General features: G+C 58.4%; 1 protein-coding gene across 1 annotated transcript in view; it reads right to left on the bottom strand.

The window, feature by feature from the left end:
* ACOT7 (acyl-CoA thioesterase 7) overlaps positions 1–1365 on the bottom strand; it is a 62878-nt gene extending 61513 nt beyond the window's left edge. Inside the window, exon 1 of the mRNA XM_045858786.1 lies at positions 1214–1365. Coding sequence (XP_045714742.1) covers positions 1214–1350 — 137 coding nt within the window. The 5' untranslated portion in view covers positions 1351–1365. The remainder of the gene's footprint in view (positions 1–1213) is intronic.
* Positions 1366–11357: the final 9992 nt, after the last annotated feature.

Consider the following 11357-nt stretch of genomic DNA (forward strand, 5'->3'; position numbering starts at 1 on the left):
AAACGGAGCAAGGCTCCCCCAAAGATTTCTTCTCCCCAGAAAAGCTAAAACTGACCTTGAGGTCAGCAAAGACCCTGGACTAGGCCAGAAAAGGGGGTGCGGTCAGGTCGCCCCGCTGATCCAGCGCTTACTCTTCCAGGATGTGGTCAACATCCACGGGAAACTAATTTGACTTTGGCCTCCTCCAGCATAATGTCGGAAGCCCAGACCTGCAGGACCCATTCCAGAACAGCAACACGAAGCCGCTCTCACCCTTGGCGGTGCCTGAAGCAGGACAGGCCCTGCTCCAAGCCCCACTGCCCGCGCGTGGCCGCCCCGGCTCGTGCCCTTCCTCAGCCCACTATCAAACACCGGCGCGCCCGCTTCCGATTCTGCCCAAGGGAATGGAGAGGAAATAACCTTGAGGCTGCCCTCCGTCCTCCTGCGCGCGAAAAGACAGCTCCCGACCTCGCGCTGCCTCTGGGGGCCTCCCTCCACCCGGCTCCCCTGGAAGAAGGCAGGGGTGGTCCGCTGAGGACGACCGTTTGCCCCCATTGTGCAGGATGCTTCCAGGCTCAATGGACCATTCTCTCTTCTTAGCAGTAAACTGTTAGCGAGGAGGGGCATTTCCTGTTCTTCCCGTTAGTTCTGGCTCCCCTCGAAACCAGAGCCGGTGCCCTGAGTAGGACTGAACAGCTGCAGCCCCCGCCCACTAGGGCATCCATCGAAGGGCTCGCGGAGCTCCGGACGCCGACCAGCAAGCTGGCTACTTGCGCCCCACTTCTCGGGAGATCCGCTTGGCTTTGCACCACGGCCCAGAGAACAAGCCTGCACTAGGGGGTTCAGTGGGACTTGAGCTGGGGCTCCAGCATGCTCCGGCACCGGCGGGGCGGGGCTGGGCGGGGCGCGGGGGCTTCGCTCCGACCTCCGCCCGGCAAAGGCGTCGCTCCGATAATCGCGCAAAGGGCCTGCGTGACCGCGGCGCCGCCCCCGGGATGCGCCAGAGGCCCGCGGGGAGGCGCGCTGGGAGGCCGCTGGCTCTGCGGCACCGGAGTCGCACCGGGCCGCTGGGGGTCAGGGGGTGGGGTGGGCGGGGTCCTGCGGCGAGCGGCGGGCGGCGGGCGGGGGGTAACTGACCCCGGACGCGAGCGGGGAGAACGCGGAGGTTGCTCGGGACAGGCCCGGGCGGTGCCTCGGCATCTCGGCCGCTCGCCGCGCCGTGCACCCCTCTTACCGGCAGATTTGGATGGCGGAAGGGATATCCGCGGCGGGGCCTGACATGCTGGCGGCGGCGTTGGCGGCGGGCGACTGAAGGAGAGGGCAGGTGCCTGGCAGGCCCGGCGCGGAATGAATGAGTCTGGGCGGCTCCATGGAGGGGGAGGGAGAAGGTGGGGCCTTGGCGTTCTTGAGGCGGGGCATGCGCACGGACGGCGAATCGGACGCGTTCTCCTGCGCAAGTCCCGCCCTGCGCGCCCCGCCCCTCTAGGCCAATGGGGCGACCTGTTCTGGCTGCCCGGCGTCGCTTCCAGAAGGTTCGGCGACTGTTGGGCGGCGCCGGCGGGGTGGGGTAGCGTGGGTCAGCCGGGCCACCACGCGGCGCGGTTTCACGGAGCGCCAATCGGGCGGGCGAGTCCGGACGCCGAGGGCCTGTGGCTGCTGTGCGGCAGAAAGCCCTGCGGGAGTGCGTGTCGTGGTCTCGCCGTCTAAAATCCGCCCAGAGAGGAAGTTGCAGGCGGTTTCCTGTAACTGAGCGTGCAGGGCCGAGCTGCTGTATGGTTCTGCAGGGAGGCACGTGGCTGCACAAAAGGGAAAGCCAGGATCTGTCAGGCCTCGCCAGTGCCTCTGCAGCAGCCGCCGCCGCAGCCACAGCCGCGCGGAGCTGTGGAGTTGGGCTGGGCAGAAGCAAGGACGGGGGTCAGGCTACGCGGCCCGCTGCCAACACGCCAGAGGGAGCCAGAGACCGTAGCAGCTCGGCCTGGATATTATTGCATCCTGGATTCTGTAATGAGAAAATGGTGCTGCAGAATTAATCACGTGTCCATGACTGCCAGTTGTTTATGAGGTTGCCCTCGATTCAAAGAGGGCCGAAGCGGGGGGCCCAATCCTCTAGCAAAACCATCATGAGTTATTTTTACCGAAGTGCTAATGGATTTCCATGACCTGTGTCCTTACAGTCTGTCACCTCCCCATTTCAGCTTTTTCTACTCGCGCAACCTGCCGGGCCTTCTCTACCCCTCTCTTTTAGCAAAACTTCTCAGACAGAGCTGCTCACGCATACACACACCGGCTCTCCTCTTCCCTCCTCCCATTCCCTGGGACCACATTCCCTTCTGGGTTTTGTCTCTGCTGTTCAATGATCAAGGTCACGGCCGCCTTCCAAGTTGCTAAGCCATTACTGCATATCTGAAGCCATCTTTCCTGACCTCCCACCACCATCCCTCTCTTCTCGGGACGTATGTCCTTTGCCTTCCAGCCTCCGCACACACTTATTTTTCGGGCCACTCCACCCACCCTCCTCTGCTGGTGCCTCTGGGGACTTGGGAGAAGCAGCCGTGCTTGGACTCGGGGTCTCACTCGGGGGCCCATGACTTGGGTGAAGTCCTGTCCATTCAGTAAACGCCACATGTCTGCGGCCCAGACCTCTCCCCTAGACCCCACACTCCCGGGCTCCCGCCTGGGCCACAGCTCACTCAGCTGTGTGTCGGCACGGCTCACTCGCCTCTCACAGTCTTCCCTCCCTGCTCAGTAAGCCTCACTGCCTCCCTTGCCGTAGCTCCCGAGGCCTGGCTGTCCTCCGTGATGTCTCTTCCTCTCACACCCTTGTGCGTCCCGTCGGCAGCTCTGCAAGCAGTACGGCCCGGGATGGGGCCGCTTCTCCCTGGGGGATCAGGAATCGGCCCACGTCCGCCGTCATCTGCCGCTGTCCCCCTCGGCCCCGAGCGCCAGCTCCTCCGACCCCCCTGATAGTCCTTGAATGTGTGCCGCTGCTCTTCCCCAGGGACCCACCCCCTCAGCTCTTGGAGATGAACAATCCCCCAACACTCCCCAGTCCTCCTCGCTGGTGCTTTTTTCTCCTTAGCACTTCACGTCATGAAACACATAGTTCACTCTGTACCACCGCCCCCCCCCCCACTGGAATGTGTATTCCACCTGGGCACGATTTTCTTGCCTATTTGTTCATTGCCGTTTCCCGAGGTCCTGGAAGAACGCTTAGCACATCAGTGGTGCTCAGTAAACGTCCTACAGATGATTGAAGAGGTAGGGTTTACCAGCAGCAACGAATTTAGCAACAGATACTTCATTTGCCCACTGTCTTCAGACTTAGAAGCACCACCCATACATTGTCGCCTTAAAAACTTAAATATATCATTTAAATAAGTTCTACTATTTATGGAAAGATACCGAAGAAACCGTTGACGCCTGTCACTGTGGGGGAAAGGACTGGGAGCTGAGGCCTCCGCTCTGCACTCGCGTGTTTTTGTGCTGTTCCCTCCAACTGCCCGCCTGTTAGCTCTTCGCGTCCATGTGGAGCAGCAAATAGGAAGCAACAGCGGCACTGTCCGTCGTCACCACCTCTTTGGGAAATAGCTAAAAACGGTCACTGAAGCTGAAACCGGCCATACCCTTTACCCAGCAGTTCTGCGTCTAGGTTTACGGCCTATCTCCTGGGCCTCATATGCTCCAGAGGGGTTCGGAGCAACCCCAGAACAACCCCGACCGGAGAGGATAACTCTGACGCCATCAACAGTAGCCTGGGTCAGTCCTTTGTAGCAGGCTCATCAGCGGAGGGCCAAATGGCCAGATAATGTGCATTCAGTTACGACGGGGAAAAATCGCCATGTGGAGGAAGAGAAGACGGGGAGACGTCGTGCAGAGCCACGCGCAAAGAGACCCAGTATCGGTTTGTGCCATCATCCAAAGGACGAGAGCCGAGGGGAGCTGGCGAGGAAGTGGGAGCGGGGGAAGCCTTGTGTGCTGGCGGTAGGAATGAAACGCACGCAGCTGCTACAGAAGACGGTGTGGAGGTTCCTCAAAAAAGTACCGGTGGAACTACTGTATGACTCATGGATCCCACTGCTGGAGGAAGCAAGACCGTTATCTCACGGAGGCATCTGCACTCTCACGCTCCTTGCCGCGCCTTCCACAACAGCCAAGGTGCGGCAGTCCGAGCATTTTTCTGATGCAATAAAGTCGTGGGTTCAGTCCCTGGTCACGGCACATAGGAGAACCCACCCATGAGTGCATGAATAAGGGGAATGACACATCCATGCTTCCCTTTCCCGCTGTCTCATAATAAATAAAAAGAAAACGTAAAAAATAGCAAAGGTGTGTGAACCACCTAAGTGTCTGTCAGCAGATAAACGGGTGAAGAAGAGGTGACATGAGGTGCACACCCAGCACTCTGCCTCTGTGGGCCCCACGTCCGCGGCTGTGGAAGGCTGACAGGCACTGGAGGGTCCATGGGTTTGGGTTTCCACGGGGCACTCCCGACAGCAGTCCCCCGTGGACACAGAGGGGCGCCCCTGTGTGTCCATTCATATAATGGGCTGCGGTTCAGCTTTAAAAAGGAAGAAAATCAGGCCCTGGCTGGTGTACCTCAGTGGATTGAGCGTAGGCTGCGAACCAAAGCATCGCAGGTTCGATTCCCAGTCAGGGCACATGCCTGGGTTGCAGGCCTCTCTAAAAATAAATAAAATCTTAAAAATAAAAAAAGGAAGAAAATCCTGCCGTTTGTGACACCGTGGGTGAACCTGGGAGGCGCCATGCTAAGCGAAATAAGCCAGACAAAGACAGACGCGGGCTTGCGTGGCCTCAGCTCGGCCCTTCAGCCCTCTGCGCCCTCCCTCTCTCACGGGGTGGGGGCGGGGGGGGGGAGACAACAGCACCTGCCCCTTTGGGTTTGTGTCGCTGGGACGAGGGGGTGAGAGCGACAGGGGCAGGTTGCGGAAAGGCACAGGCTCGCAGCTCTAAGATGAGGCCTGAGGACCCGACGTAGAGGCCGGAGCTGATGATGCCCCGCTGCACCAGTGGCATGTGCAGAGGACAGCGCCCTCGCCTTTCCCGAGCCCCTGGCCGCCCCCAGGCGCCTCGCCGCTCGCTGCCCTCCTCTCTCCTGCACAGGCCCAGGGCCCTTCCCCCTCCGAGCCTTGTCTCCGGAGCCCACACAGCCCAGCGGCCTCCCTTCCACCCCCTCTGTGACTTTCTGAATCACCTTTCTCTTACGATTTGGAGAAAAATGAAATTTGCTAGGAATGACTAATTCTATTTGTTAGGAAAACATAAGTAGGTGGTAAGGCTGAAGAGAGAAACAAGGAAACGATTGTAGTAAGAAGCAGTGGGTCTCTCTCAAAGAAGGGAGGGGCCTGGGCTCGGGGCGAGTCCGCCGGTCTGGGGAGGAAGAGGAGGGGGAGGGTTGCTTCCTCCCGGGCCCGGGCCGGTGCTGCCCGGGCGGGTCGATAATGGTTTCTCAGACGGCAGATACGCACGTGATGCACTTCATATCCGTTAAAAGTCACAACTTGAAAAGTGGGCGTGAGGATCTTCTTTTTCTTTATGTTGTTAAGGAAGGGTGGGCCGCGTGGTTCTGGGCACAGACGATGTGGCCACATTCCTGCCCTCCGAGGGTGCCATCCTACCAGTTTTGCAGCCTTGGGCAGGTCTGGTGCCACTCGGTGCCCGAGTGCGGCTTCATCAGGAATGTCGTCACAGGGTGGTGAGACTGGGCAGGGAGGGAGGAGGAACAGCCGGTGCTCTAAAATGAGCGTGCACTTAGCCCCATTAGACACACAGTAAGTATCCTTTTTTAAACAGGAGGTTTGGTTCTTGAGTAAGTTTGCGTAGAAAACTCAGCTGTGAAAAAGAAGAGGCTTAAGGAACCCAGGGCATGACCCCCCCAACCGCCCAGCACTCACTGGAGCCCCGCCCTGACCTGCACCTGGGCGAGGGGTGGGGGGGGCAGGCAGCAGGCAGCCAGCAGGCAGCCCGTGGACCCCAGGAAGGCTCCCAGGAGGTACGCTTAGGGCACCAAGTGTCTCTGCTGGTCGCTTCCTTCAGGTGCAGGGCCTCTGAGCAAACAGAGGAGGGGTCTTCCAGTAGGTCTGTGTCCAAAAAGTCGCACTGAAGTCACCCCTTGGGGAGGGCAGCTCCCCAGGCGGCCAGAGTCAGGAGATCTGGGGTGTGGGTGGGCCCGAGCTGGGACAGAGGGTGCCTCCCCTGCCAAGGCCGAGGCCGTGTGCCGCGTTAACCCTCCCTCACCTGTGCTCTGGTTCTCCCACGGGGACGGTGGGCGAGCGGCCGGATCTGCCCCGCGGGGCTCTGCAGGCGGTGAGCAGGTGGATGCCATCCAGCGCCCGGACCAGCGCCCGGCTCAGAGAAGGGGCGGCACAAAGTCAGGCTTCCGGGACTAGCCCCGGGGGAAGCCAGCTGCCCGGGTCGGTCGTGAGGCTGCGGGGATGGCGGACCCGGGACATTCAGGTCGCCTTGGGCCGGGGCCCAGGGCAACACTCCAAGTAGTTCAAGCTGGGGTTGGAACCACAGGACACAGCCAGGCCCCCGCCCTCCCTGCCCCTGGGCACGGAAGGTGGCGGGGAGAGGACACAGCCAGGGGAGGGGCCTGGCACCTGCACCCACACAGCCTTGTTCTCTCCGTGTTAACAAGATGTAGCTGTTTCCCTGAAGGTGTGTGTCTTCCTCAGCAGAGGTGCTGGGTGCTTCCTGAACTGAGGGGACACGACCCAGCACCTCGCCAGCAGGAGACTTGTGGCAAGTGGGAAGTGTGGCCAGAGGGACCCCTAGCATCTCAAGGAGGCCTCGGAGAGGACAGACCCCGTGACCTCATTTGTATCCTGCTCCTTTAAAGTCCAGCCCCGGGGCTCCGACCCCAGAATGAACCCCTCCAAGGAAACCCCAAACTAGTCAGCGGCCCGTTGGAAGACAGGACCCACAACCCGAGAGGGCGAGCCGAGAACAAAGGGGGCATCACCCGGAGGAGAAGAAAAACACACTTGGGTTTAGGACAGACACAGGTTCTTTTCCCCAAAGAAGCACTCAGAAGTCATCTCTTTGCCTTTCGGCAGGTCAGGCCACTGCATCTGGAGGTACAGCCGTACCCAGGTGCCTGGGCATTCGTGGGTGAGTCAAATCCTCATGGTGTCAGCCGGGCCTGAGAGGTTTCTGCTCCCCTTCCCCGGCGCCTGGCTCTCAGCCTCAGGCTCTGTGGCTCCACCTAGGGGCCGAGCGGCTTCCTGCAGGTGCTGTCCCCTTCACCACGGCCCCACCCCCTTTGGTTTCCACCTGCCCCCCCCCTCCACCCCCTCCACGTTGCTAAACATCAGAATGAACTTCCCCTTGTTCAAATTTATACCGGGAACCCCGTGATGACAACAAAAGCCAGGCAGAATCAGATCATTTGCTTTTCTCACATATGATAATAAAAAAAACGGGGTATAGTTCTGTTTCTCAAGGGCTCTGGACAAAAACAACGTTGGACCCCTGGCTGGCGTAGCTCAGTGGATGGAGCGCGGGCTGCGAACCGAAGTGTCGCAGGTTCGATTCCCAGTCAGGGTACATGCCTGGGTTGCAGGCCACGGCCCCCAGCAACCGCACATTAACGTTTCTCCCTCCCTCTCTTTCTCCCTCCCTTCCCTTTCTAAAAATAAATAAATAAAATCTTAAAAAAAAATGTTGGTTTCATGCACCAAGTCATCGCCCTTGTTTGCTAGAGATGCTTCAGATGGGCTCCAGGCAGACGCTTAAACTGCGACTGCGCCCGGCAGGAGTCCGGGAGTCCAGGCACAGCAGCAGCTGCCTGGAGACAGGGCTGCCTCCCGACCCAGCCCCTGCCTGGCCGCAGGTCCAGGTGAGACGCCAGAGTCCACCTCAGTGCTCAGGTCTCTCGGGAGACAGACCTGCTCTCCTTCCGCATCAGTCCAGTCACGCCGGTGGACCTGATGCCGGAGGCGACTGTCCTGAACAGGGTCATACCTGGTAACCGGGAGGAATCTGGAACAATAAGACGCTGTGAACCCCCTTCCAGGCGTTTCCGGGCTGTGTGGCCTTAGGGAAGTTCCTTGGCCTCTCTGTGCTATCCGGCTTTTCTCCTGCATTCCGAGAGTGTTGGCCAAGTCTCCTGTGGCCTGACCGAGGCCTTTCGACTTGTTTTATCAATCGCTCTGGTGGCATTGTCGAAATCCCCGTCTCTGATAGTGGGCCTGACTCTTTCTTCCAGCTCTCCGTTCTTGCTTTGTATATTTTGAAGCCTGTATTTTGATGACTAAGCACCTACGCAGTTAGGATGTTTATGGCTTCTTGAGGAAGTGACTCTTCTATCATTATGAAATGTCCGACTTTATGGTTGGTAACATTTCATGTTTGAAAGCTATCTGTCTGATATTAATGTGGCTATGCCAGCTTTTTTTGGATTAGTGTTAATACTGTACTTTTTTGTTAATCAGAGTTCTCTAGGGAGGCAGACCCAGTAGGATATAGGTCCATGGAGACACAGACACACACACGCGCGCACACACACACACGAGAGCCCAGGGTGAAGCTCGCCCACAGTGGGGAGGGCCGTCCCCTTTACCGAGAGTCCTGACTCAAACGGGGGACACACCCTCACAGGCACACGTGGGAGGAATGTTTGATCTGGGCACCCTTGGCCTGTCAAGTTGACACATGAAATTAGCCACCGCGATCTTCTCCCGTGTTTACACTTGAACCTCTCAGTCTCCATATTTAAAGAGTGCTCCTTCGCCTACCCGCACGGCGCTGGCTAAACGCGTCACATCGGGATGGAGGAAAGTTTCGAGAAAGCGGTTAAGGGGTTTCATTTTCCACATCGTGGGGTCATCTCTAGCCATGTTTGGCTCCTTCTCTCCCTTCTTCCAACGCTAATCGTTTGGTCTCCAAGGTGGGACTGCAGTCCTTCCGACCCCTAGTCTCACACTTTCTTCTCCAGCATCACCTTCGTCACTCCAGTGAGACCCCCATGGTCTCCCCACAGACTCTGCAGAGCTCCTCTGGCCAAATCCAAACGCCACAAGCACCAGAAACCAGGAGGGGCTGGGCGGAGCGGGGAAGCGGCCGCAGGGGGAGACCAAGGAGGCGGGTTTCCCGCAGAGCCGCGGAGAGCAGGGCTGTGCGTTTTCAGGCAGTCTGACAATCTCTGCCTCTCACTCGGAGGATTCAGACCATTTATACCTAATAAAATGATCAATATGCTCGAGTTTAAAAGATTTTACTTATTTACTTTGAGAGAGAGGGGAAGGGAGGGAGAGAGAGAGGAAGAGAAACATCAGTCGGTTGCCTCTCACAAATGCCCCAACCGAGGACCAGGCCTACAACCCAGGCAGGTGCCCTGCCGGGGATTCGAACTTTCACTTTGAGGTACGACGCCCAGCCCACTGACCCTGCCAGTCAGCGCCTGTCAAGGGAGAGTCTTGATTGCATGGCTCCATCCCCCTTACGGGACCCAGCGGCTCTCTGCACCTGGCCTGAACATGACAAAGTCATCCTAGCGAGACTGGGAAAATAAGGACTGGAGGAATCAAAGAAAAAACAAAGGTCGATCAAAAAGATGGGAGTGCTATCCTGCGTGTATATCGTCACCATTTTTAAAACTCCTCACCCAAGAATACTTTTTTTTTAGTTCATTTTAAAGACAGAGAGGCACTGATGTGAGAAGTAAACATCAATTGGTTGCCTCCCACACACACCCAGACCAGAGATCAAACTGCAGCCTAGGTATGCGCTCTGACCAGGAACCCAACCCAGAACTTTGTGGTGTATGGGATGACGCTCCAACCAACTGAGCCACCCGGCCAGGGCTATCATCACAATTCTCTCTCTCTTTTTTTAGATTTTATTTATTTTTAGAGAGAGGGGAAGGAAGGGGAAAGAGGGAGAGTTAACGTCCATCGGTTGCCTCTCGCATGCCCCCTACTGGGGACCTGGCCAACAACCCAGGCATGCGCCCTGACTGGGAATTGAACCAGCAACCTTTTGGTTCTCAGGCCAGCGCTCAGTCCACTGAGCCACTCCAATCAGGGCACCATCCTAACCATTTTTAAGCGCCCAGATCCGGGGCATTAGCATATTCCCATCACTGTCACCACCAGCCACCTCCAGCAAGTCCCTTATCTTCCAAAGCGGGAACTCTGTCCCCTCTGAACACTGACTCCGCCCCTCCAGCCCCCGCCCCCCGCGCCCACACGTGGGGGCTTTGCTGGAGTGCATTCACCTGGGCTCAGGTGTGTGGGATGAGGCTATTGACGCAGACCCAGAGAGTCAGAGAAAGGCCCTGGGGACGTGCATTCCCCGAGCTTCCCTCGCAGGGGTGAAGGGGGAAGTTGCCGTAAATGACGGCGGGGTGCAAACCTCTGTCTGCTCGGACATAGCCGGTAAGGAAGGATGCAGGGAACGGAAGGCATTGACCTGTTGCTGTTCCAGCAGGTCCGGGGTCCACCCCGGGGCAGGTGGACTCGCCAGGAGGCTGACGGGGCTCGGCTTGAGGCCGCCTGCGGAGCAGGAACGGAGGCGGCCGAAGGTCCCCGGGGTGGGGGGGGGGGGGGCGCGGCCGGGTTGCCACCCGGAAGCGTTTCTGGGTGCGCGGGTCGGGGACACGGCGCAGAGAGAACCGGGAAGGATGGCACGCGGGTCTGCGACACCCCCGGTGCGACGGGACTTGCACTTCTGTGCTGAAGGAGTGCTCACCTCCGTGCCGAGTCTATGTCCGTGATTTCATATTAGTTTTCTTGCAAAGGGCCTCAAGATGTCGTCCCCACAAAATCTGAACCTGTCTCTGATTTCTGCCTCCTGGGATCATTCCTTGTTTGTCCTGGGCTCCCGTGGGTTTAATTTTTTAAGCTAACTTTACATTTTACTATTATTATTATTATTTTTTTTAGAGAGAGGGGAAGGGAGGGAGAGAATCACCGATCGGTTCCCTCTCATATGCACCCCGACCAGGAACCGAACCCACAACCCAGGCATGTGCCCTGACCAGGAATCAAACCAGAGACTTTTTGCTTCTCAGGACACGCCCCACCAACTGAGCCCAGTCGGTCAGGGCTCTCTCAGGTTGAACACACTGAACACCGACCCAGGTGGCTCGGGGCGCCACCGTCCACAGCAGAGCCAGCACCACCAGGCACAGCCTGGACTCGAGGTCTCCCTCCGCTGCTGGCAGGCGGGGGAACGCCTACCTCTTCCACCAGCCGGATCCTGCGACCGGCCACGCGGAGCCGCTCTCTGCTGCCCCCCAGTGGGTCTCGGGTGACACGACACCACCGTACACACAGGGCGTTTCCTCTTTCTCACGCTCCCGAAACCTTCCAAGGCTTTATTATAGCTGTTTTATGCGCCTGGGGCTTTGCCAAGGC

The sequence above is a fragment of the Phyllostomus hastatus genome, unplaced genomic scaffold (genome assembly GCF_019186645.2).
Source record: "Phyllostomus hastatus isolate PE091 unplaced genomic scaffold, TTU_PhHast_1.1 phas_scaffold_182, whole genome shotgun sequence".
In the NCBI taxonomy this organism is placed as follows: Eukaryota; Metazoa; Chordata; class Mammalia; order Chiroptera; family Phyllostomidae; genus Phyllostomus; species Phyllostomus hastatus.